At 39.9% G+C, this 27,622-nt stretch overlaps 1 protein-coding gene across 10 annotated transcripts in view; it reads right to left on the bottom strand.

The window, feature by feature from the left end:
* Window positions 1–27,622, bottom strand: part of SIK3 (SIK family kinase 3) — a 251,912-nt gene that overhangs the window by 80,084 nt on the left and 144,206 nt on the right. For all 10 annotated transcript variants that reach the window (XM_063608271.1, XM_034933783.3, XM_034933781.3 and 7 more), the window contains exon 4: window positions 4,062–4,223. In XM_063608271.1, coding sequence (XP_063464341.1) covers window positions 4,062–4,223 — 162 coding nt within the window. The remainder of the gene's footprint in view (window positions 1–4,061; window positions 4,224–27,622) is intronic.

Here is a 27,622-nt window from a genome sequence, read left to right on the forward strand (position 1 = left end):
CCCACCTTGGCCTCCCAAAGTGCTGGGATTACAGGCATGAGCCACTGCGCCCAGCCAAGACTAACTTCTTAAAATAAAACCAAAAAACCCTTTTTCTCTCTTGCATGTTTCTTTCATATATAGTAGTTTCTTCTTACTGACATTTAAGATACTTTACCAAAAGGGAGGCCATTGAAAAGATCAGGAATCTGAAAGTTACTTTTGGCTTTTAGAATTAAAGTTGATTTCGTTACCTATCTGACCTTATCCTGTCAAAAACATCCAACCTACCTCTCCAAAATTAGTCATGTTCTAGTTGGCTTCAACTAGAAGCATTTCTCCCACTAGTCCATTAAGTTCAAAAAAGAACTGGGAGGTGAGAATGATAATTCTATTTAATTTATGTGCAAGAAAGGAGGTTCAGGCAATGACTGAGAAACTGAGTAACGATGGCATATAAGAGAAAGACTGCATGAGCAAAGCTAATGTTAGGTATTGTAGCAGGCCGCAAAACTAGAGGTGCTCATTTATTTTTCTGTTTTGCTCTTAAAACAAATAATAAAAATGTACGCTTTGGGTTAATGAACTTAAAAATCTTGCCAAAGTATATGTGTTAACACAGAGAGAGCCCAAGGCTGGCTGCCAGCACCCCGGAGTCTGTAATTATATATCAGCGGGTAGACACTCTCATTGTGACTCCTTGAATTTGTTTTAACTATTAACAACAACAACAACAGAAAAGTCTTTAAAAATCTCCTTACCAAATATTTCAGTAGAGTTTCCAATTTCAATTATCAATAATCTCTGTTTTTACTCTGAGTTTCTCAATGTAAAAACTAAAGGATATAAAATTTCCTTAACAGCCGGGCGTGGTGGCTCACGCCTATAATCCCAGCACTTTGGGAGGCTGAGGCGGGTGGATCAGGATCTTGAACTCCTGAGGTCAGGAGTTCAAGACTAGCCTGGCCAGCATAATAAAACTCATCTCTGCTAAAAATACAAAAAATTAGCAGAACGTGGTGGCGCATGCCTGTAATCCCAGCTACACGGGAGGCTGAGGTAGGAGAATCGCTTGAACCTGGGGGAGGCAGAGGTTGCAGTGAGCAGAGATCATGCCACTGCACTCCAGCCTGGGCAACAGTGTGAGACTCCATCTCAAAAAAAAAAAAAAAGAAAAGAAAGAAATTTCTTTAACTAAATCAAAATGATCCTAAATTCAAAATCAAGAACCAAGGGAGCATTAAGAAAATTTTTAATCTTGGGTCAGCGGAGGGAAAATAAAACTAGAGAATATAAAGAAGGCCTTCTTTTTGTTTTGTTTTGTTTTCTACTGAAACTTACTATTTGTCATTAAGAATTGCAAACTATACTACTAAGAATGAACAACATTCTCTTCATTAAGCCTTTTTCAAAACACACAAGACAAAGCTCCCCTTTGGTCAAGGTGTTCCACACACTCCCACTGCAGCATGCCCCACAGCTCCCAGCACAGTGGTGCACCATGGACTCGGGCACAGAGCCCAAAGAATGGAGATTACCCCAGTCTTCCCTCCTTCCCCACCCCAACTACACCCAAGGAGAAAGGATATGAGGAAATAAACTATGTCTTCAATGCTTGGTGGGGGCTGGGGGTGTCCTCTGCTATCCAGGTGGGCTGGTCAGTGCAGAGTGGGTGGTGAGTGTCCAGAGGGCCTTCTTTTAATTCACTACCCTAATCTATAATCCAAAGAGCCTTACAGTGACATTTGTGGCATGTTGAATAATGGCCCCCAAATACATCTATATCCCAATCCCCCATACTTGTGAATGTGTTACCATACATGGTAAAAAGGACTTGTATTAACACGATTAAAGATCTTAAAATGGGGAGATGAGGCCAGACACGGTGGCTCCCAGCACTTTGGGAGGCCAAGGTGGGTGGATCGCTGGAGACCAGGAGTTCGAGACCAGCACGGCCAACATGGTAAAACCCTATCTCTACTAAAAATACAAAAGTTAGCTGGGCATAGAAGCGCGCACCTGTAGTTCCAGATACTCAGGAGGCTGAGGTTGCAGTGAGCTGAGATCACGCCACTGCCCTCCTGCCTGGGCAACAGAATGAGGCCCTGTCTCGAAAACAAAAACAAAAAAAGGTGGGGGTGGGAGAGAGATGATCCTGGATTATCTGAGACAGCCCAATGTAATGACAAAGGTCCTTGCAAGAGGGAAGCAGGAGGGTCGGAATTAGGAGTAGGAGATGTGACAATGGAAGCCACAGGTTGGAGTGAAGGAAGGAAGGGGCTGAGCTAAAGAATGCAGGTGACCTTTAGAAGCTAAAAAAGGCAAGGACACATTTTTCCTTCAGAGCCTCCAGGAGGAACAGCCCTTGCTGCTGTTTTCACTTTCACCCTGTGAGACCCAGCTTGGACTTCTGACCTCCAGAACTACAGGCTAACAAATCTGTGTTTTTCCAAGTCACTAAGTTTGTGGTAATTTGTTATAGTAATAATAAGACACTAATCAATCTTTTATTACAGTTTTAAGGGTTGTGAAGTTTAGTAGGTATTATTAGTATTAATTTAATTGAAGCTACAACAAATAATTACAAAAGAAGGTTTGAAATTGCCAGGCTTTTCCATGCCACACACCTTTGTGGGAACTACCAGTATCTATAGAGCTTTGGAGAAAATAAAACAGACATGAGAGCAAAGGAAAAACATGATTTTATATAAGATAAAGAAAACCTTTAATTCCTGTGTACTCTGTAATAAGCTAGTGCAGGACTGAAAGAACTTATAAATGATATGAAAGTTCTAAACAAAAGTGTAGCTGTCAGTTTCAGATATACAAAAAGCTAGGTGATGCTCCAGGATGTAAAAGTGAACAGGCTTATCTACACAAAAGCAACTCTCAGAAGAATTGTGACCCTGCAAAGGTACCCTTAGGTAACTTTGACCTATGATAAAAATCCAAACTCTCAAATCCCACCTCTACTAAGGAAGAAAATCCTTAGAACTGCTTTATACCTTGCCTTTTCAAGACAATTACATTCTAGCTATATTTTAGTTTTCTATATGAGATGGCCTTCCTTTTATCTGGGAGACCGGGGATACACGATGCTATACCGGAAAGTGTCGGCAAACATAAATGGCTTATTTTCATATTTACAGTTTCTCTATAGATTGCAGTCACTTAATTTTATTAGTAAATGGTGAGTTTGTATTCATTAGGCAAAATGCTGATAGTTTACTAAAATTAAGCATGAACAGATCGAGGCAGTGAAAAGTGCTCTCAAGGCACTGTCAGATAAGCAGACTAGTAAAATTTGAGAAGACAAAAAGCTGGACTGCCTATAAGCCACTCTAAGATCTATTTTTCCTAAATTATCATACAATTACAGCCTTTAGAATAAGTATGCTCTGTGTCAGCAGTGACATAAATCAACCTTCTCAAGTGAAGGTGAGAGGGTATACAATTTTAGTAGTTTTCCTTTCCACTTTATTACATATTTTATTTCTTATGTAAAAAAGGACCTGTTAACCAAAGTAATAGTATTTTAAATATCACCTTTCCCTTCTTTCTCCCCAGCCTAGTTCCAGCTGATACTACATTAAAAATAAACAGGCCGGGTGTGGTGGCTCACGCCTGTAATCCCAGCACTTTGGGAGACCAAGGCAGGCAGATCACTTGAGGTCAGGAGATCGAGACCAGCCTGCCCAACATGGCAAAACCCCAACTCTACTAAAAGTATAAAAATTAGCCAGGCGTGGTGATGCGCACCTGTAATCCTAGCTACTTGGGAGGCTGAGGCAGGAGAATCGCTTGAACCTGGGAGATGGAGGCTGCAGTGAGCCAAGACTGCACCACTGCACTCCAGCCTGGGCGACAATGAGACTCAGTCTCGAAAAAAAAAAAAAAGGCAGGGGAGGGGAAGTACTTTTAAAGTTTATCAATTTTCAGGCTATTTTTTTTTTTTCATCTTAAATTGTCCTTACTTTCACAATAGTTCTTTCTGAAGAGATGGAAACAGATAATCCCTTGCTTATAGAACCCCAAGGAAAAGCTCCTTTGTCCCTATCTGACATCCTCAGTACAGTTCTCACCTGCTATTTTGATATTCAGATTGGCATCCAGAAGTAAATTTTCAGCTTTTAAATCACGATGAACAATGTTCCGACAGTGACAAAAATAGACAGCTGTGACGATCTGTTTGAACTTCCGACGTGCCTCCTTTTCTGCCATTCTACCATGGGCCACCAGGTGGTCTGTGTTGAAGAAGAATACAGTCAGTTTTCATTTTGGACACTTGTGTAATTTCAAAAGGTAGACTTAAGGAGGGCTACAAGGGGCCCTCTCAAATGAGTGAGTTAAAGAGGCAAAATGAGCAACGAGAGAACAACACATTGATAGTCCTGGTTTGCATCTATCAAAATTCATTAGTAATAAGTATCCAAACTATTTTAAGTATAAATCCTGTTATACAAAAGCATGCATAAGAACACACTTGTACTTTCCTTAGGAAAAGAGAGTTCTGAGGGTTATAAGGTGTTTTTCAAGGGTCACAGAACTCACTACCTTTCTTTTCATATCCTCACTGCAGAAGACTGCACAGACATGAGCAAACGCACACATGAAGATAAGTATCAGAAATATTTCCTGTGTTAAAGAGGAGGTAAAAAAGCAAGGCCCCAATATTAAATCATTTAAGCAAAGGGTGGACAGAAATTAGTCACTGCTAAGGGGAGAAAACTCCTCGACAGAGCACTCTGTTTAGGTTACTATCTTTTCTGCTTTCTCAAAGTTCTTCGATTTGACATAAAAACACATTTAATCGGTAACTGTTCTCTGGAGTGCATAGCGACATACCTACATCTTTATATCTGCATTTATGGGGCTCACCAAATGGTTCTTACAAAATGATAATTTTTACAGATAACATCAATCAAAAACCAAGTGAAGTTTCTACCAACTTAAATAAAATCATTTCATTGGCCATGTTGTTAACTAAGGTATATCAAAAGAATTTACATGTGATAAAATCATAATACTATAAAGCAGGCTATCCTCAATATTCAAAAATGATTTGATGGATTAGCAGGTTCTTTAAGAACTTTCTAATAATAGCAGTAGGTTTATACCAAACCAATGACATACATATCTTTGACTCAGTTCTTTATCAAACCAACAACACATATAGGTCATGACAGCTAGTGGGATTAGAAATGTCAGCTATGATACAGTTGTTCTGTTAGAAATGTCTAATAGTCTCATGAGCACTGTCCTTTAATCAACTGATCTAGCTGGGAAAAGGACATATTTGCCATCCTAAGCATCCTGAGACAGTAGGAAAGTGAAAAATGACGGAATATAGATAAATATATTGTGATTTATCAACAGTTTTGGTAGAATACACAATTGTTTTGGTGACATCTCACTCCCTCACAGGACCAGTCAGGTGTATCTTTCCTTCACCACAAAGAGGAAGTTCAGGGTAGCACATATTTACTAGCAATAACTGCCAAGACTGAGCGCTTGTGGCAAGAAATGGCAGGGGAGAAGGTTGAAGAAGGGGAGTTAGATGCCAGCCCATCTACAGAGCAGATTGCAAAATAATTCAAACTGCATTCTGACCACAAGAAATATAACATTCTGGAATGCAAATACTGTAGTTACTTTAAGAACATATGTTATATGTAGATAATATAAATCATTAAGAAAGATCCTCAAAGGAATTATTGTAATTTTTGTTCACCACACACAAGGCTTTTGAAGCATCTCCCTCAAAAATACAAGTCATTGTTATAGCCAAGATTACCGATTTAATAGAAGAAAAAGGAGAAAATAAGAAGTCTTCCACTTAGCAGTTAAAAGGACTAGAATCAAGCTTTCCCTGGGAGGTCAGAGGTGGGGATAAGTAAGCTCCCACCCGGGTGTGTTTAGGCTTCCGGTGAGGTCTGCTATGAACTTTAAACAACACGAAGTCCAAACTAGGGAGAGTAACTTAACAGAAGCTGTGAAAGAACTGGCCATCCGTCAGAGGTAGAACGCTATGTTGTAAGAGGCCATTTTCTAACAGTACCTGCTCCTTTGACCCCCTATTTCTCTTAACCCAAGGTCTAATTATTCTAATAATATGTTTTAGTTGCTAAACCTTGTCTAATTAAAGAGCTTTGAAGAGACAGCTATTCTTGAGAAACATAAAAATAAACCCTTATGAAGGTTTACCATCAGAAGCTCATTTGGCCAAGCTACCCATTAATTAAAATGCCCAAGAGACATTTGTCTGGCAGTAAATACTAATTACCAGAACACATCAAAGCGCTTCTTAAATGCTGCAGAATGATTAATTTCACAATTTCCAAAATAAGTGATTTTCTTTTATTAAGAAAGTCTTTATAAATTTCTAAGTACCTTGTTTTCCTAAAGTGATTGGAAAGTTCTCAAAACTGTTATACAGGCCAGAAGCTGCTGGAATGCAGCCTAGTTCTGTTTTATCTCTACAGTGACACATCAGTTGTCCCTGGACAAATCATTTATCCTGCCAATACCCCCGCCTCTTGATCTTCTAAATACAAGTAAACTCTGTTGCATGCTATACCCAAAGAAAGAACAGAATATTTGGGAATAAACGTGTACTCTGATTAAGAGTATCATACGTTAAAACTTTCACTTTCAAAGATGTTGCAAAAGACATTTTTGAAAAGGTCCACTGAATACTATATAGGGAATACTTAAACATCTAGTCAATAGAGCACAAAGTCCTTCAGGATTCTGCAGAGCTTAAAGGTGATTTTCTACACATCGATTGTCACTGTTAATGGTTCTGGTTAAAAGGTAGCTGTAACAGCGCACTGGGTAATACAGCTTAAACTATAATACTTTCCCCAAAGTTACCTTCAGTACCCCTATAGTTATAGATACAAAGAAGATAAACAAATCACTTTTTTTTCCCCCCCTGGACTCTAAATACACTTACGGAACAAATCACTTTTTTTTTTAAAAGTGTTCACATTAGATATTTGCTCCTAGCCATTGTGTTTGGGGTTCAAGTTTTCTTCTCTTTGGGAGCACTGTGCTCTTCACATGCAAGCTCCTTCCAGTGGCTCAATCGCATTCAGACCTCAGCCTCTGCCCTGATTTTTGCCCATCTTATCCCCCCAACCCCTACTCCCATTGGTTTGCTTTCACTGTAAACCTACGAGGTCTAGTGGGTGTGCCAGGAAGCCAGCAGCCTGCAGTGGTTTTCAGTCCCTGCTGAAAATCGCCTTTCAGCTGCCTGCTGACAAATAGCTGCTTTATATTCGTATATGCTCTAGAGGCAGGCAGCAAACATTCTTCAAGTTCAAATGTGATATTTAACTTTCAGTGAAGAAATCCAGAGCTGTAGCCCAGCCTGGACTTAACACATAGTCACAGCATTTTTACAAATACTGCAGTACTTTCAGAAGGCAAATGAAACCAAATGGCTCCTGAATCCACTCAATATGCAAAGTAAAATATACGTTGAACCTTGTCAGGATAAACTCCAATTGCAAGGAACTCCAGAGTTGTTCTGCTTCTTCCAGGCAATTCAGTGAACTACCTCTCCTAAATACTGAGACACAAATACTACCCATATCCTCATCCCAATCATCCACACTGCAGCCATGCCCCTAGGTAGAGTCCTGCCCCCTCCCCACCCCCACCAATCTAAACAAACCTCAAGTAGACACCTGCTGCATAAAGTCAAGTCCATCACACTAACCTTTTTTCACCATCAATCAACTACTTATCTATTTAGCTGCCATTACAGGTCTGGGACAAATTTAAAGTTTTCTTTGACCACAACTTCACTCCAAACATGTACCCAGACAGGGATGAGGTGACTCTCGGTTAAAAGGAAAAAAAATGGTTCTCCTGTTTCAAGTGCTTTTCAAAAGTAAAAAGTAAAACAAAGTAAAAAAAAGTAAAAAGTGCTTTTAAATTCTCTTTCTCACTTTCCCATGACCATGACTTGGCATTGGTCTTCTTTAATCTTTTTGGTCTGCCCTTCCTTGCAAAATGAAAAGAAGTAAGTGACACTAAGAGATTTACATACCCGATGAAGAGTAATATTGTTAGAAGTACAGGAAATCGATTTTGAATTTTCTAAAGTATTAGAGCACCAGCACGTAAGTTTGCTTCAGAATTCACTGTTTGTAATTTTGTCCCAGTCTTACTCAGGAAGAAAATATCTTGTGGTACATTTAGGTTCTGACCTTTCAAAGAGCAAAAATACACAGAAGCCAGTCTTACCTTCCCTAGGCCAGCTTCAATGGAGTGTCAGAGGTATGCCACTAATGGGATAGTGGTGCGGAGCCAACATTTCTTAAAATAAGTCACTTTTCCACTCTAAACAGACAGTGTCTCCATTTGTCTGCTAAGTCTACAACTCATAGTTGATGCAAAACACTAGCTGAAAATGAACATACCCTGACAGCAGGACAAGCAATAGGCAGAAATATCACATTTCAGTGAAGAATGAACCCAGCCTAGAAAAGGGAAAAGGCAGTATGTGTGCTCATCTTCATCTCAGGTGACTACCTGAAAAAACTTCTGCCAATTCCAAACTAACCACAGCTAGTAGTTCTTTGCTTTGCCACTCAGTTCTATCATTTCTTCTTCCTACACCCATGGAAACGACTTCCTGTTTATCAAACAAACGCTTCTTTCCAAAAAAGCAGGGCGAGGCCAAGATAACTCAGCTCCCCCTAAGCAGGTTAATAAGAGTGCAGTCACTTTAATATCCTATTGTCCTCTAACTCCCAGGCGTGGCTGCCACTGACTAGAGGAAGAGGGTTTGTCATTTTGTCTTTCTTGCCAAGAATCCAACTACCTCTTACCGGGCTTCTTGACTTGTTGCTGCTTCTTGTTACTATCTCTTTTCTTTGCTCCTCCATTGACCAGGCCAAAAACTTTTATGGCATCTTTCATTCTTCTCTTTCTCTCACACCCTGCATCCTATCCATCAGCAAATTCTATTAACTCTACGTTCAAATCATATTCAGAATCCAACTATTTCTCACCCCTGTCTTCACTCCACTCTAGTGCCACCAGCCTCATTTAACAGCAACTACCTCACTCCTAGATTTCTGCAATAACCTCCTAGGATTACTCCTCAAAAGAGCAGCCAAGGTAGTAATCTTTTTTTAAAAACTTTTTATTTTGAGATAATTATAGATTCACAGGAAGTTGCAAAGACAGTGCAGAGAGGTCCCGTGTACCCTTCGCCCAGTTTCCGCCAATGGTTAAATCTTATATAATTATAGAACGATATCAAAACCCAGAATTTGACATGGGTACAATGTGTATGTATAGTTCTATGTCACTTTATCACATGTGTAGATTTGTGGAACAACAACTGCAATTACTACAATAGCAATTACAACTATTCAGACTCAGTCATTACTGAGTACTCTCACATATATGCCTGCATGTGTAAACGGATCTTGCCTTTTCCCCTGTTCAATTTTTTGTATCAAAAAAAGATACAAAAATATTTCACCACCACAAAGATCTCCGTTGCACCACCCCTACACAGTCATGCTTGTTCCTCTATGCCCCACCATCCCTAACTCCTAGAAACCACTAATCTGTTTCCCATTTATGTAATTTCATCCTTTTAAGAACACTATATAAACAGAATCATACAGTCGGCGACCTTTTGAGATTGGCTTTTTTATTTTCTTGTTTTTGTTTGTTTTTTGAGAAAGAGTCATTCAAGCTGGACTGCAGTGGCAAGATCACGGCTCACTGCAGCCTTGACCTCCTCCCACCTCAGCCTCCCAAGCAGCTAGGACTACAAGCATCTGCCACCATGCCTAGCTAATTATTTAGAGGTAGGGTTTCACCAAGTTGACCAAGCTGGTCTCAAACTCATGGGCTCAAGTGATATTCCTGCCTAGGCCTTCCAAAGTGTTGGGATTACAGGCATAAACCACCATGACTGGCCTGATATTTTTAGTCACCATAATGTCCTTAAGATCCATCCAAGTTGATGTGTCTATTAACCTTGTTCCTTTTTTTTTTTTTTTTTTTTTTGAGGCAGAGTCTCACTCTGTCACCCAGGATGGAGTGCAGTGGTGCAATCTTGGCTCACTGCAACCTCCACCTCCTGGGTTCAAGTGATTCTCCTGCCTCAGCCTCCTGAGTAGCTGGGACTACAGGTGTGCGCCACCACACCCGGCTAATTTTTGCATTTTTAGTAGAGACAGGGTTTCACCATATTGGCCAGGCTGGTCTCAAACTCCTGACCTCGTGCTCCACCCGCCTCAGCCCCCCAAAGTGCTGGGATTACAGGCGTGAGCCACCGCACCTGGCCCCATTTGCTCCTTTTTACTGCTGAGTAGTACAGCATGGAATAGATGTACAAGAGTTTCCTTATCCATTCACCTACTGAAGGACATTTTGGTTGTTTCCAGTTCTTAGCTATTACAAAGAAAGCTGCTATCAACAATTAAACAATTGTGTATAGAATTTTATATGAATATAAGTTTGCATTTTCTCTTTTCTTCCTTCCTCTCTCTCTCTTTCAAGAGACAAGGTCTTGCTGTGTTGCCCATGTTAGAGTGCAGTGGCCCAATCATGGCTCATTGTAGCCTCAAACTCCTACACTCAAACAATTAAGTCTGCATTTCTATGTAGCAGGGTAATTCTCTTAAATCTTAAATAAGATCACATCATTTTTTTCTGTCAAAACCTCCGGATGGGTTCCCAGCTCATGACCTCTGACCTTACCTTCTTTCACTGGCTCTTTTGTTCTACTATAATCACATATGCCACCTTGCTATTTCTCAAACACAGCAGAAATACTCCTGCCACAGGGCCTTTGTTCTTTCTATTCTTTCTACTTGGAATGCTCCTCCCCAAATAGCTGCATGATCTTTTACAAAAGTATAACTTTCTCAGAGAGGTCTTTCCCATCTCTATTGTCAGCTTACCTCCTGATATTTCAATTTCATATTCACTTCCCCTACGCACTTTATCATTTTCTAACAAATGACACATTCTACCCTACTTAGTTGGTGTATTATCTGTCTTCTCCACTAGAAAACAAGCTCCATGAGGGCAGGCATTCTTGCCATTTTGTTCAATACTGTGTCTAGTACAATGAACGGTATCTGACGCATATTAAGCACTTAATAAGTATTTATTAAAAGAACAAAAGATGATTGAATACATTCCTATCCCTGTTTATTAAAACTATTTCCTGAACCTTAGATTTTATTAGCAAAATGAATGCTAAATGCTATTGCTCACCTCAATGAATTCAAGAGTCTTCCCAACTAATCTAAAACGGCACACTAACATATATGACCTGTCTTCATATATCCAAGTCTGTACTTGGCATACAAGCAAAAAGTACACTAAATTTTCTTCTGTCTCTTCCAAATAAACTAAACTTTTTCCTTGAGAGTTTTGAGACAACACAATTTCTTTGTGAAACACATTATCACAGGATATGCTTTAGTTTTGAAAATGTGGAACTAGAACTATTTTTTTCTATGCCTCCTTATTACACATAAAATAGTACTCTGCCTATGATGGATAGTTAATAATTATAGATTAGGCCAGGCATGGTGGTTCACACCTATAATCCCAGCACTTAAAGACCAGCCTGAACAGCAAAGCAAGACCCCATTGCTACAAAAAATTTAAAAATCAGCCAGGCATAGGTCGGGCGCGGTGGCTCACCTCTATAATCCCAGCACTTTGGGAGGCAGAGGTAGGTGGATTACCTGAGGTCAGGAGTTCAAGACCAGCCTGGCCAACATGGTGAAACCTCATTTCTACTCAAAATACAAAAAAAAAATTAGCCGGGTGTTGTGGCGCATGCCTATAGTCCCAGCTATTCGGGAGGCTGAGGCAGGAGAATCACTTGAACCTGGAAAGCAGAGTTTGCAGTAAGCCGAGATCGTGCCACTGCACTCCAGCCTGGGCGACAGAGTGAGACCCAGTCTCAGAAAACAAACAAACAAAATCAGCCAGGCATGGAGGTATGCACCTGGTAATCTGTTGAGAGGCTGAGGCAGGAGGATCACTTGAACCCAGGAGTTTGAGGCTGCAGTGAGCTATGAGCATGCCACTGCACTCCAGCCTGGGCAACAGGGCAAGACCCTATCTTTAAACTATTATTAATAATGATAAATTATTATTAATGATATTGATTATTAATACTTATTAATTATTATAAATTAACTCAAGGAATACCAATGAGAGAAGAGACTATAAGCTTTTACAAAAACACTTTTTTTACTCTTCATTTTGCTATTAAACAAGGTTTGTAAACTACACACTTTTTAAGTTGTCTTCATAAAAAACATGCCATCCTTTTCATATCAAGTCCATTCACAGTAATGTATAAGGAAGGATTTGTTTTCTTATGGCTTCTTAAAAAGTATTTCTAGACTAAGCATAAACCCAGGCAGCCTTTGAAATAGAATCTCATATATTACAAAAGGCCTTTCAAAAATGTTATTCAAGTTTTCTCATATAGTACCAATGTTTCTCATGCTACACCAAGGTATTAGCAATACTTGGTTTGCTAATCCTGTAACAGAGGTTCTAACCAGATCCTAGTATAACCTGCATACTCCAAGTCAACAGAGGTACCTTTCGATTTGTTAAAATATTGACTATCAAAATGTTGCAATCCTAGCTCTAACTAGTCTTCCAAAGGGAACAGCTCAAGTACATGTCTCCAGGGAATTTTATCTAGCATGAGATGGTAACTAATGCCAATACATAAGGCTAATGGCTTCCAAATTCACTGTTTCTAGTCACCTAACCTCCTGAGCTCCAAACTCCTGTTTTCAAATGTCTACTGAAAAACTTCATCTAGGTGTCATAAATATATCTAAATTTAGGCCAGGTGTGGTGGCTCACACCTGTGATCCCAGCACACTGGGAGGCCAAGAAGGGAGGATCACTTGAGTCCAGGAGTTCAAGATCAGCCTGGGCAACATAGTGAGATCCCATCTTTATTTTTATAATTTAAAAAAATTTGAAAGATATCTAAATTTAACATGGACCAAACTGAACTAGCATTCTCTTTGTTTGTTTGCATTTTTGAGACAGAGACTCACTTTGTCATCCAGGCTGAAGCGGGGTGGTGTGATCTCGGCTCATCACAACCTCTGCCTCCCAGGTTCAAGTGATTCTCCTATCTCAGCATCCCAAGTCACTGGGACAACAGGTGCCACCATGCCCAGCTAATTTTTGTATTTTTAATAGAGACGGAGTTTCACCATGTTGGTCAGGCTGGTCTCAAACTCTTTACCTCAAGTAATGCACCTACCTCAGCCTCCCAAAGTTCTGGGATTACAGGCGTGAGCCACAGCGCCTGGCCTGGACTAACGTTCTCTTTATCTTCCTGCTGTAACCTAGTTCTCCTCCTGAATCCCTATTACCATCATCTAGATGTCCATGAAAGAAACTTTGGAATCATCTTCAAATCCTCTTTCTTCCTCACTCTTAACATCCAATTACTTACAAAATACACTAAATTTTCGACTTACATTTAAACAGTATGCCTCCTCTTCTCTATCCTTCAGGTTTCCCTTTCTGCCCATCATCCTTTACATTGTTACCAGTTATTCTAACACATTTCTTTGGTCGTGTCATTCATTTAACTTAGAACTTTTCAACAAAATCTCACAGCCTACAATATATAGTTCTAATTCATAAACATAGTTCACCTGCATGTGTACTTGCTGTTTCACCAACATGCTGTACACTTTGCTGAGGGTTTTACTTCTTGCTGGAATGCCTGTCTCCTATTCTCATCCCCATCCCCAGCTGAACTTTGGAATTCAAGGTTATCCTTTAAAGTCCAGCTTAAAGGTCATTTCTCTGAAGCTAACCCTAACCTACTCACCCGCCCTAGAAAAACTGCTCCATAATTTGTGTCTAATGACATTTAATCTATCTGCCTCTATGACATCAGCGAACAATTATATTACAGTAATTTCTTATCTTGTGTGTCTTCCCTTCTAGCCCATGGATTTTTGGTCCATGGATGGGTTTATATCCATGAAGCACTGCAAGACGTAGAAAAATATGTAGAGTGTGTTTATGTTTGTGTAGGAAGGAAGGGAAAATACAAATATGCATGTGTATGTATATGTGTATATTTATTTAGATTTGCCAAAAGGAATAATGTTAAATAAATGGTTACTTACGGAAAAGGTGTGGAAGCCAGACATATGAATGCACCTTGTTTTGTAGCTTTAACTTTGGAAACAAGTAATGTCTTACATAACTGAAACAATTCAGAATTGAATCAAACAGAAGAACATTTCTAAAAATTGAAAGCAACCTGTAAAAAATCAGTAGATTATGGTACATAATACCTAACTGTACATAAAGTTAAAAGTATTCTGCTAGAGCAGCCCAAATAGACTAAGACAATTCTTCATGGGATATATCCTAAGAACAAAAAGAACCACAAGTCTCCTTATTATTTGTAATACTACTGGTATTGTTTTCAATCAATCAGTCTCTCCCCTCACTCATATAAAAAAAGTGACTATGTTAACGTCATCTGGAACCACAATTTTCAACATAAGGGAAAAGAGAACTAAAGATATAATATTTAAGAAGTAAAAATGCTGAAATCTTACATTTTAATTGGAGTGTTAGTATAAACTTGTTTCATTTTCCTCTCCATTAAAAATATATATTTCATAGCTCTGTCCCCTCCTCTAAGCAATAATAACCCAGTAGCACTAACGAGCATCCCTGAGGCCCAAATTCTGGTCTTTAAATGTTATTTTCCATTTAAAGAAACCAGAGTTGGCCGGGCACGGTGGCTCACGCCTGTAATCCCAGCGCTCTGGGAGGCTGAGACAAGTGGATCACTTGAGGCCAGGAGTTCAAGACCAGCTTGGCCAACATGGTGAAACCCCGTCTCAACTAAAAATACAAAAATTAGCTGGGCATGGTGGCGTGTGCCTGTAGTCCCAGCTACTCGGGAGGCTGAGGCAGGAGAATCACTTGAACCTGGGAGGCGGAGGCTGCAGTGAGCTGAGTTCACACCACTGCACTCCAGCCTGGGCAACAGAGTGAGACTCTATCTAGAGGGGAGGGGAGGGAAGGGGAGGGGAGGGGAAGGGAGAAGAGGGGAGAAGAGGGGAGAAGAGAGGAGAGGAGAGGAGAAGAGAAGGAGAGAAAAAGAAAAGGAAAAGGAAAAGAAGGGGAGGGGAGGGGACGGGAGGGGAGGGGAGGGGAGGGAAGGGGAGGGAACCAAACCAGAATTCCTAGGAGAAATGTTTGATTCCATGTCTGGTACAGGAAATGTTCAAGATAAGCATAGGACATCTTGCCTAAAAGCAACAAAAATATCAAAGACTATTGAGCTCACATCAAAAGGACACAGAAGTCAGCCTGAAGAGGCTCCAGGCTCCCACTGGCTAAGTGGAATAATTTCAGTTTCAAAAGAAGAATGACTTAATGGACTGAAGCACATAAAATATACTAAAACCCATAATTGCATAATTATGTTACAAAATAGAAAACCAACTTCCTTAGTCTCCACTGGAGATTGCAGAGAACCAATTCATTATTCTAAAAACTGATACATAAGGAAAAGAAAGAATCAAGCATTTATCTTGTCATTACTATAATTTCTAAGTAGTTTATAAGGCAAAGTTCTTTACAGAAGAAGAATAACTCATAAATGTTGAATGAATGAGAGAATTCAAATAATCACCATTTTGCAACTTCTTTTTTGTTTTGTTTTGTTTTTAAGACAAGTCTCACTCTGTCACCCAGGCTGTAGTGCCATGGCGCGGACTCAGCTCACTGCAACCTCCGCCCCCTGGGTTCAAGCAATTCTCCTGCCTCAGCCTCCCGAGTAGCTGGGATTACAGGTGTGCATCACCACGGCTGGCTAATTTTTGTATTTTCAATAGAGACAAGGTTTCACCATGTTGGTCAGGCTGGTCTGAAAATCCTGACCTCGTGATCCACCTGCCTCGGCCTCCCAAAGTGCTGGGATTACAGGTGTGAGCCACCAAGCCCGGCCTTGCAACTTCTAATGAAATAGCTAGGCAACTAAATGACAGGAGTAGATAAAACATTACGTAAAAGACTGATGGGAAACTTTATAAAGGATCAATTTGGTGAACAATAACTATACCTGCAGATTATTCTAAGTATCACTAAAAGTGGGAAAATCAGATATTATACAACTCTTGAAGTGATGCAATAAAAAACTATGGAGCACTCCTGCTTCCCCTCCAAAAACTGAACTAAGCAAATTCCTAAATATAACTTCCACTTTCCAAGAAACACTGAACTACGGGAACATGTTGAATGACACAATAAATATATGATCAGCCAAATTCCAAATGTAGGACATTTTTTAAGACAATCCAGTTTCTTACATAAATAGATAGCATAGAAAAAAAGTAAATGTTTGTAGGGAAGAGATGAGGTTGTCACAGATTATTTAAAAATTTAGATTATAAAAAATTTAAGACATTTTTCAACTCAATGGATGTATGCATTTGTTGCATCGTAATTTGTACAAACTATAAGAAGCTGTTTTGAAACATCTGCAGAAAGCTAAACATGCCCTGGCTATTACATGATAGTAAGGAATTACTGTCAATGCTGTTGTATGTAAGAATGGCATTGTAGACTTTGGTTTTGATTATGAAAGAACAACTGATATTGAATTTACTTTACCTAACTATAGAAGCTGGGCTGTTTGTAGACACTGGATAATAACAAACACAGGGTTATGATTTTCAGAGAAAGTAAATGTTAATGTAGGAGCCAGGCAAAAATATTCCTTTAATTTTTTTTTTTTTTTTTTTTTTTTTTTTTTTTTGAGACAGAGTCTCACTCTGTCACCCAGGCTGGAGTGCAGTGGTGCGATCTTGGCTCACTGCAACCTCTGCCTCCCATATTCAAGTGATTCTTGTACCTCAGCCTCCCGAGTAGGTGGGACTATAGGCGTGTGTCACCACGCCCAGCTAATTTTTGTATTTTTTAGTAAAGACGGGGTTTCAACATGTTGGCCAGGCTGGTCTTGAACTCCTGATCTCAAGTGATCCGCCCATCTCAGCCTCCCAAAGTGCTGGGATTACAGAAGTGAGCCACCATGCCTGGCCCTTTGGGATTTATATATACTCAATACAGCAAAAATAATTTGATTTGTTCTCTGGGGCTCTTATTTTTATGTCATGGTAGAAATGACTGGATGATCAGACTATAAATGAATGTTTTAGTGTAAAGTGAGGTCAAAGCACAGGTGGCTTCCTCATACATCTTGGCCAGTTACAATATAAATGCTGGTCACAGACCCGCCCCCGCCAGCTCCCCTCCTTCATCCATGCATCTCTCCACTTGCACACTCCTGGTGGGGGCATTAAAAAAAAAAAGGATAAATAAATAAAATAAATGTTAGTCATATCTGATATTAAGAAAACAGAACAAAAAATGAATAATAATAAATGGGAAATTAATTAGGGAAATAAATGCAAGTCAATTATTTTGATTCAGAGTGACTAAAGTTCAGTAGCATGGTTACTTGCTTGTTAGGAGAGCCTTAGAAAATAGCTAAGTTTTTGTTTGTTTGTTTGTTTGTTTTGTTTTGATTTTTTTGAGATGGAGCCTCGCTCTGTCCCCCAGGCTGGAGTGCAGTGGCGCAATCTCGGCTCACTGCAAGCTCGGCCTCCTGGGTTCAGGCCATTTTCCTGCCTCAGCCTCCCAAGTAGTTGGGACCACAGGTGCCCACCACCATGCTCGGCTAATTTTTTGTATTTTCGGTAGAGACGGGCTTTCACCATGTTAGCCAGGATGGTCTCAATCTCCTGACCTCGTGATCCGCCCGCCTCAGCCTCCCAAAGTGCTGGGATTACAGGCGTGAGCCACTGCGCCTGGCCGAAAATAGCTTTTTTAATAATCAAAGGAGTAAATAACCTAGTGGGAAAATGGTAGTTTAGTTGTGAAGACATAAAGGATGCTGCAGATTAAATAAAAACATGTAAAAAAAAAAAAAAAAAGCCACAACAAACCAGTACATAGTAGTGTTCAAACAAATGTGTTGTATTCTTGAACTTCCAGGCAGTCACAAGATAAAATAACCTATGTGAAACACTTAACACAGTATCTTGTACACAATGGTTATGCAAGTTAGTCTTTCTGATCCTCTGTCCTAATAGTTTTTGAGTGACCCATGGCATAAATGAATGGCTTTGTGAGAAGTTCAGGGTTCCATACATGTTGACACCATTAAGAAATGTTATTTTTAAGACACTGAGAATGTTCATAATAAATCATACACATTTCAACAGACTCCTCTTAAATTAGTAATTTGTTTTAAATGCCCATGAGTTCTGCCTGGTATTCAGGAAATTTTGCTTGATAAAGTGCTGGATTTATGACTTCATGGTCTCAAATAGGAAGTTTGGGGATATATATCTAAAGATATCAGAGTGTGGAAGTTTTAAATTATAAATTTAGTGGTTTACAAAACTAACCAGTTTCTCAATTCTGTTTGTAACATTAAACAAACCCACACTGTCATCACTGCTCCTTCATAATATAAGGCTGAATAGTATGCAAAAATAAACTGGATAAGTCAATTGAATGAGTAATAAATATTCATGAAATAACCATTTACTGAAGTCTATTTATTACACTGCTTAGAATTCATAATCTTCAATATGTCTTTCTCTACACAGTTACCCAAAAACGGTGCTTTCCCCATGTGAAAAACTCATTTAACTAAGATGTTATTAAGTAACATGCAAATTCCATGCTTGACTTGGTTATATTTCATTATGACACAATGAAATACATTTACTGAGTGCCTACTATATGTTAGACACTACATTAAACAAGGAAGACACAGATGAATAAAACTTAAACGCCATAATCAGCAATCCAGTGATGTCCTTTCATTCACTTAGTATTTTATTCAACTTATCAATAAATATTTATGGAACATGCATTCCCTGTAGGCACTATTTTGAGTATTGAAGATTTGGTAGGAAACAAAAATGACAAAGTCTTTAATGGCACGTAAATTTTATTGACTCAAGACAGTAAAAAAACAAATAAATATATGTCAGTTCATGATAAAAAACAAAAAGAAAAGTAAAGCAAGACAGAGACTACAGAGCAATGGGCCAGTAGGAAGAATGAGATTTTAGACAGCATGGTGAGCAAAGACCTCTCTAATGAGATAACATTTGATAAGAGACTGGCAAGAAACAGGAGAGACAGCCATGTGGATATGTAGGAAAAGAGTAATTCAGGAAGAAGAAATGGAATATATGGTCTTAAAGCGGGAGCACAGCGAAGGGTTTAATGAAAAAGAAAGATGCCGATGTGAGGAGGAGAGTGCTAGGAGCTGTGGTGAGAGACAGCTGGAGACCAAATTATATAATCTTATAGGCTATAGTAGGAATTATAAATTTATTCCAAATAGATGGGAAAGCCAACAGAAGTAGCTCAGTGGTAAGGTCCCACTTGAATTTTAAAAGAATCCTTCTAGCTATAATCGGGGGGGACGTCAGGGCAGATTCAGAGAGACTATTTAAAGGCTACTGCAGTGATCTTAGCAAGACATGATGGTGGCTTAGACCAGATTGGTAGTTATAGGGGTGGTGATAAGTGATTGAATTCAGCATATATAGTCTTCCCTCTCTATCTGTGGGCACCATATTCATGGATTCAATCAAGCCCCTTGGAAAATAGTCAAAGGAAAAACAAATGGACCAGAGTCTAAATTACCAGTAAAAGACAGACTTAGAAATGAAAAAAAAAAAATTACTTCAAAAAGTGCTATAGGAGAGGTATGTTCAAAGTGAAGAAAAAAAGGCAATTAGCTATTTGGCAAAATCAGAGCAGAGTTCACAGGGGGAATAACATTTGAGATGGGTCACAAAAGTTAAGGAGGGACAAAAAGGGCAAAGAAGGGCAGCAGGGCTTTCACATCGGGGCCGACACCTCCCATTGATAATCACTTTTCCAACCAACTCCTCTAAGACTAGCAATTCCTTTACAGGCCTCTTGAGGTAAAAAGGGACAATATTCCACCAGGGATTAGGAATTAATGTAACCTCTTCAAGGTCTCCACTAACAATACTACGCCATATGCTTGGGCAGCTGGTATACTCCCTTTCTGCCTCTCTTGCCTTCACATTCATCAAAGACACTCACCGAAACCTAGTTTGTAGTCTATTGCGCCCTCCACTCAAATTCTGCCATCACCTAGGGAATGCGAACATCAATGAGGATAACTTATTTGACAGTTTGCTTCATGGTTCCTTTAGCCTTCTTTCTCTCCAGTGACCTAGAACTCTACCAATGTATAGCAACTATTCCTATGGCCACATCTTGAACTTGTCTTTGCTTGACATTATTTTAACTCTGAAATTCTAAACTTCCCCCTCTCTTATCTTAACCTTCTAAATTAGCACTATCAAATAAAATACAATGTGTGCCATTTATATAATTTCAGATTTTCTTGTAATCACATTTAAAAGTAAAAAAAAAAAAGCACTCATTTTGAAAATCAGTAGCTTACTTTAACCAAATACATCAAAAGATCATTTCAGAATGTAATCAATAAAAATAATAGCAATGAGATAGGGTACCTTCTTTTTTCATACTACGTCTTCAAAATCCACTGTGTATTTTATACTTTATAAGCGTATCACAACTAAAATACTAAGCTGTCTATAGCCAAGGTGTAATGTAGTTTTATCAAAATAAGAGTTGTGTTTAATAGAAAAATATTTTAGACTCTGCAGAGTGAAGAACTTGGCCTTGCCCAAAGAGAAGGCCTGGCCTTGCCCAAAGAGAAGGCCTGGCCTTCCCTTGGCTTCTGGGAAGCAGTCTCTGGGTTCTTGGAATGTTATGTCTGCTCGGAGTGTCTCTGTCTGGGAGCCTTGGGTCATGCCAGAGAGTCTAATAACATGATTTAGGCTGGGATTCGCCACACCCATATAGTCTCAGGGTAGAGGCTGGATATACATTGTTGGCTGCACAACAGCGTGACTTGACGTGTGGGCTTTGGGTCACGAGCATCAGTTGACCGAGACACACAGATCAATCATGTGAGCAATCAATCAATCAATCAGGCTTATGTAAAATAAAAACACTGAACACAGAGGCTGGGCTGAGCTTCCCTGATGGGTACTGCTCTGTACACAATGTAACACATCAATACCAGGAGTGTAACATATCTTGTATCCACATGGAAAGGACAACAAAAGTTCTGCATTTCGTACTTCTCCTGGACTCTGCACTTCCTTCCCTGGCTGATTTTAATCTGTATCCTTTACCTGTATTAAACCAAACTGGGAGTATATTAGCTTTCAGTGAATTTTGTGAATCCTTCTAGCTATTTATCAAACTGAACCAGTTTTGGGAATTTCCTGAACTTGTAGGTGACAGCAGAGTGAGGGGTGATCTTGGAGACTGTGCTCTCTTAGTTTGTAGTTGGCTAACTCTCACAGCTGGCCTAAAACTTTTCATAATACCTCAGTTTTTAAATTTAAATGTAAATTAAATTCAAAACTCAGTTCCTCAGGGGCACTAGCTACATTTCTTTTTTCTTTTTTTTTTTTTTGAGACGGAGTCTCGCTCTGTCCCGTAGGCTGGAGTGCAGTGGCTCGATCTCGACTCACTGCAAGCTCCGCCTCCCAGGTTCACAACATTCTCCTGCCTCAGCCTCCTGAGTAGCTGGGACTACAGGCGTCCGCCACCACACCTGGCTCATTTTTTGTATTTTTAGTAGAGACAGGGTTTCACCATGTTAGCCAGGATGGTCTCAATCTCCTGACCTCGTGATCCGCCCGCCTCAGCCTCCCAAAGTGCTGGGATTACAGGCATGAGCACAATAGCAACATGTGGACAGCGGCTGTCGTGTTGGGCAGTGTAGTTTTAGACTTTCATCTCTCCAACCTTCATATGCCCAACACACTAACACACTTGCTTTTCAACTTCATCTAGACCTGTAGCTTCATGAATTTTATTTTATTTTATTTTATTTTAAATAACAGAGAATTTCTCCATGTTGCCCAGGCTGGTCTCAAACTCCTGGGCTCCAGTGATCCGCCTGCCTGGGCCTCCCAAAGTGCTGGGATTACAGGTATGATCCACCATGCCCAGCCAGCTTTAAAAATTCTTATTTAAGATCAGTCATCCTGGTCTCACTTGCCTTCCCAACCCACTTCAGCCTAAGCCCAAAAGCCCACACTTTAATTACATTATTGCTAGTGGCCTCAAAATGCTTGTCACCTGTTGCCTCTTCATTTGCACATGTCATGTAAACTCTAAATGGGATCAGTCCAATTGTCTGTCTTATTCAATTTACACACAGGTAATTGAGCATTGGTGGTAGGGGAAAAAAATCACTCAATTCTGTATAATGGAATAACAAGTTAACTGTTTCCTATCTCTAAGGCCTTTAATCAACTCATTTAGCTATTCTTAATTGCCCTCTCTCTCATTCCTCCCTGCAGCTAATTTCACTTTCTCCATGCTGATGCAGGTCTCTACCCTCTCACCCTTAATTCATCTGATAACATAATCTGCTACTCTCAATAGAAAATTATATGAAAAGCATGAAACATCTTTTTCACATTCTTCTACCTAAAAAATTACCTACACCCACATGCATCCTTTATCTTCTATCCTTCTTCATGTGCAAGGCTAATTTCTTGCAATTATGCTCATCCCTCAGTTCCTCATTGATCTTGCTTTAGAGATTGTTTTCCATATCAATTATTTTCAAACTCATCTTCCCCACTACTGCATCTTCAACCTCAACCTGTAATCAAGTCTCATATTTAAACAAATCAAAATAAAACAAACCCCTCCTTATTTCCTGTCAAGTATCAAGAGGGTCTGAGATCTCACCATTTTTGCAAGCTAATAACTCAACCTGCCACAAATACATGGATGACGGCAGAAGATAGGAAACCCCTCTGTCAGAGACAAAAGACTTTGTCACTTACGGCACAGCAAGCAGCATGAACATCAACATATTTGCTTCAGTTCCCCAAGCCCTAATTTTCACAGGGCACTGCAAAGGGGTCCAGATGACGCCTACACACACAGTCAGGTCCGTTATAGGAGAGGAACCCTGAGCTTGGAGCTTAGGGAATCTTTCACACTGGGCAATAAACAGATCTTTGAGCTGTGGAGGGAGATACTATCTCTATCTGTCAAGGGTGCTCACTATATAAACATCCTTGAGAAAACAGTCTAGAACAAAGGCAGTCAGTGCCTTACTCATGAAACATGAAGAAATGTGAGATATCCGTGGAGAACTCTCTCCCAACAACCTTGCTTCCTGTACAAACTACTGTCTTCTCCCTTCTTTCCTTCAGAGCAATGCTTCTCAAAATAGCACCCAATGCCTCCACTTCTTTAACATCTGTCTCCACCTCTGCCATTTTATTAATATTTCCCTAGCCAGGCCGGGAGCGTTGGCTCACGCCTGTAATCCCAGCACTTTGGGAGGCTGAGGCGGGCAGATCACGAGGTCAGGAGATCAAGACCATCCTGGCTAACATGGTGAAACCCCGTCTCTACTAAAAATACAAAAAATTAGCCGGGCATAGTGGCGAGTGCCTGTAGTCCCAGCTACTTGGGAGACTGAGGCTCAATGGCCTGAACCTGGGACGTGGAGCTTGCAGTGAGCCGAGATTGCGCCACTGCACTCCAGCATGGCCACAGAGTGAGATTTCGTCTCAAAAAAATATATATATATAAAATATATAATATATAAATAATTATTATTTATATATTATATATAATTATAAATTACATTTATAATTATATATTATATATAATTATTTATATATTTTATATATTATTATTTATATATTATATATATATATAAAGTCAGAGAATATGCTACATGTCAACATGTTCTAGCAGTCAGAGAAAGGAGGCCCAGCAAAAGATACTAAGAAGGAACAGTCCGAACAATAGAAGAATCAGAAGTTGAACATTTGTGGAAGTCAAAACTAAGAGCTTTAGAAGGAAACAGTCAAGAATTCAGATGCTACAAAGAGGTCAAATGAAGTAAAGACTATCAATTTGCAACCAGAACACCATTTTTTACTTTAGCTAGGGAAATATATATATATATATGTACGTATGTATGTATTTTTTTTTGAGACAGAGTCTTGCTCTTTTGCCCAAGCTGGACTGCAGTGGCGCGATCTCGGCTCACTGCAAGTTCCGCCTCCCAGGTTCACGCCATTCTCCTGCCTCAGCCTCCCGAGTAGCTGGGACTACAGGTGCCCACCACCTCGCCCAGCTAATTTTTTGTATTTTTAGTAGAGACAGGGTTTCACCGTGTTAGCCAGGATGGTCTCATCTCCTGACCTCGTGATCTGCCTGTCTCAGCCTCCCAAAGTGCTGGGATTACAGGCATGAGCCTCCGTGCTCGGCCTCTATTTCTTCTTAAGTCAGTTGTTTCAACAGTTGGTATCTTTCTAGGAATTTGTCCATTTCATCTAAGCTGACTTTTTTTTTTTTGAGACAGGGTCTCACTCTGTTGCCCAGGCTGGAGTGCAGTGGTGCAATCATAGCTCACTGCAACCTCCACCTCCTAGGCTCAGGTGATCCTCCCACTTCAGCCTCTCGAGTAGCTGGGACTACAGGTGTGCACCACCATGCATGGCTAATTTTTTTTTTTTTTTTTTGTAGAGATGGTGTTTCACCATGTTGCCCAGGCCGGTCTTGAACTCCTGAGGTCAAGCAATCCACCCACCTCAGCCCCCCAAAGTGCTAGGATTATAGGCATGAGCCACCAAGCCCAGCTGATTTGTTGATGTATAGTTGTTCATAATATTCCTTTATAATCATTTTTATTTTTTTTAAGACAGGGTCTTGCTCTGTTGCCCAGGCTGAAATGCATTGGCACAATCATGGCTCACTGCAGCCTTGACATCCTGGGCTCAAGTGATCCTCCTGCCTCAGCCTCCTAAGTAGCTGGGACCACAGGCTCATGCTACCACATCCGGCTAATTTTTTATGTTTAGTAGAAATGAGGTCTCACTATGTTGTCCATGCTGGTACTGAACTCCTGGGCTAAAGCAATCCTCTCACCTCAGCATACCAAAGTGCTGGGATTATAGGCATGAGTCACCATGCCCAGCCCATTTTTATTTCTTAAGGGACTGTAGTAATGTTCCTTTCTTTCACTTCTGATTCTAGTCATTTCAGTCTTCTCTTTTTTTCTTCTCTCTCTCGTCAATCTAGCTAAAGATCTGTCAATGTTGTCGATTTTTTCAAAGAACTATCTTTTGGTTTCACTGATATCCTCTATTGTTTTTCTATTCTCTATTTCATAATTTCTGCTATAATCTTTATTTCCTTCTTTCTGCTTGGCTTCAAGACACTAGAAGAGGAAGAACAAACTAAAACTGAAGCAAGCAGAAAGAAGGAAATAACAAATATTATAGCAGAAATTATGAAATAGAGAACAGAAAAACAACCAACTATAATGGAATGAAATTGGAAATCAAGAGTAGGAAACATTCGGGAAATTCACAAGTATGTGAAAATAAAAACAACACACTAATAAATAAATAATGAAATAAATAAGACATCAAAAGTGAATTCAGAAAATACTTTCAAATGAATGAAAATGAAAATACGGCATACTAAAACTCATGATATGCAGCCAAAGCATGCTTAGAGGGAAATTTATAGCTGTAAAATGCCCATAGTTAGAAAGATCTCATATCAATAACCTAAGGAGCTATGACTACAGGCGCATGCCACCATGCCCAGCTAAAAGCTAGATTCTTCTAGTGAAGTTTATTTCTCCATATTTACAGTGTTCAGACTCTAATGTGATTCCTCTGGAACAGGCAGCTTCGGTATGCCTACAGTTAGTTACCTTGGGATCACAGTGTTTTTGCTAGGACTTTCTTCCTCTCATTTCATGACCATACCCAGCCGTTAAACTCCACTGGTTGCTGGCTGATTGCCCTTTTGTTTTGAATAATGCCTTGGGGCACAAATTGGTCTACAAACAATACAATCAAATTCTGGTTCCTTTGAAGAAATAATTTTTGCCATCAGTGTTTTTTTGTTTTATTTTTGTTTTTATTTAAGACAGGGTCTCCCTATGTTGCCTATGCTGACCTCCAACTCCTAGGCTCGAGCCATCCTCCTGCCTGAATAGCTAGAATTACAGGTGTGCACCCAGCCAGTGATTTATTTTTATTCTAATCCCAGAGAAGCTCTTTCTAAATTAATTCATTGGTTCTCTCCCTGCGAACTAGCAAACCTACCATTTGGCCTGTTTCATGAATCTCTTCTCAAATGTCCTTTACCACAACCTCCACTGTTCTTTTTCTTTTTTCTTTTCCCTCTACTGTTCTTGAGAGTACAATCAGGTTTGAACTTCTTCACTCCCTGTTGCAAATGAAGTCAGTTCCTTTGGGAAGAAATTAGGAGCTGTTTTATGGTTTTTCTCCACAGGTAAAAATCTCAGAGTTAGGGCTCTGAAGCTGGGGTTGGGGACAACAGCAAACTTCTCTGAGTGACGCTCCCACTCTAGGAACTGAGAGTTTGGTGGATGGAGAGCGGGGGAGGACAGCAGCCTGGGGTCCTCTCAGCTTGCCTCTCCTAGCAGCAAAAGACAGTGAAACCACTGTCTTAATACCTAAGGCAAGAGTAATCTGGGTCCTAGTATTCTTGGCATACCTGATCAAGTTCCACAAGTGGGGGCTGAGTAGAAGAAGGGGCCCCCATCTCTTAACTGCACTTCTCCAGGACTCAGCAATAGGCAGCTCGGGGCAGAATGAGAATTGCTGATGTCCAAATCCTCCTGGGAAGAAAGCTGCTATTCAGATGCTGGAGAGAATTGAGGAGAAGTGATAAATAAAAATTACAGGAGACCACTGTTTTCGAATAAACTTCTGCAGTAGGCACCAACAGACCAAACTAAATATCAAAATGGAGTCACTCATGCTAAAGTTCCAAAGCGAAAACTAGGTTGTTATCTGACCTGAGAAATCAGGAGAAAGAGATAACAGCCAATTTCCCAAACAGCCCAGTCTAAAATCTTTAACTGGCACAATGATGAAGTTCCCTCTGCTTTAATCCTTACTAAAAAAGGTAGCCCGAAGTAACCTGATGTTAACTGGTTAATTTTCTATTGTTCTGTTTAAAAGTAACCAATACACTGTTCAGACTTCTTAAGCCCTTCTGTCCATAAGCCAAACTCTTCTGCTCAACTTACTGGAACACTTATTCTATGAAATGAAATGTTGTCCGATTCTAGAATCGCAAATAAAGCCAACTGGGATCATCAAACTGAACTTGCAATTTTGTCTTTTGACAGAAGGAAGCCCTGCGTTCTTGGCTGCAGTAGCCTGGACGGGAATTTCCACCTTGCTGACCAGACTTTGTTTCTTACTGAATTTGCATAGATGTTCTTGAATAATGTTCCTTCATTTTCTGCTTACTCTTAGGACGATTTCCAGAGACTTTAAATGACTGGGTTTTGTTTTCTTTAATAGTTTTCACTTGTTTCAGCAAGCAAGGCAGGTCAGCAGAGCTCCTCACACCTTGACGGCAGAAGTTGATCTCTCTCTCACATGAAGGCGTAAGGAAGCACTGTGCTAGAGCTCTATATATGCGATCTCATTTAATC

Source organism: Pan paniscus, chromosome 9 (assembly GCF_029289425.2).
Source record: "Pan paniscus chromosome 9, NHGRI_mPanPan1-v2.0_pri, whole genome shotgun sequence".
Taxonomy (NCBI): Eukaryota; Metazoa; Chordata; class Mammalia; order Primates; family Hominidae; genus Pan; species Pan paniscus.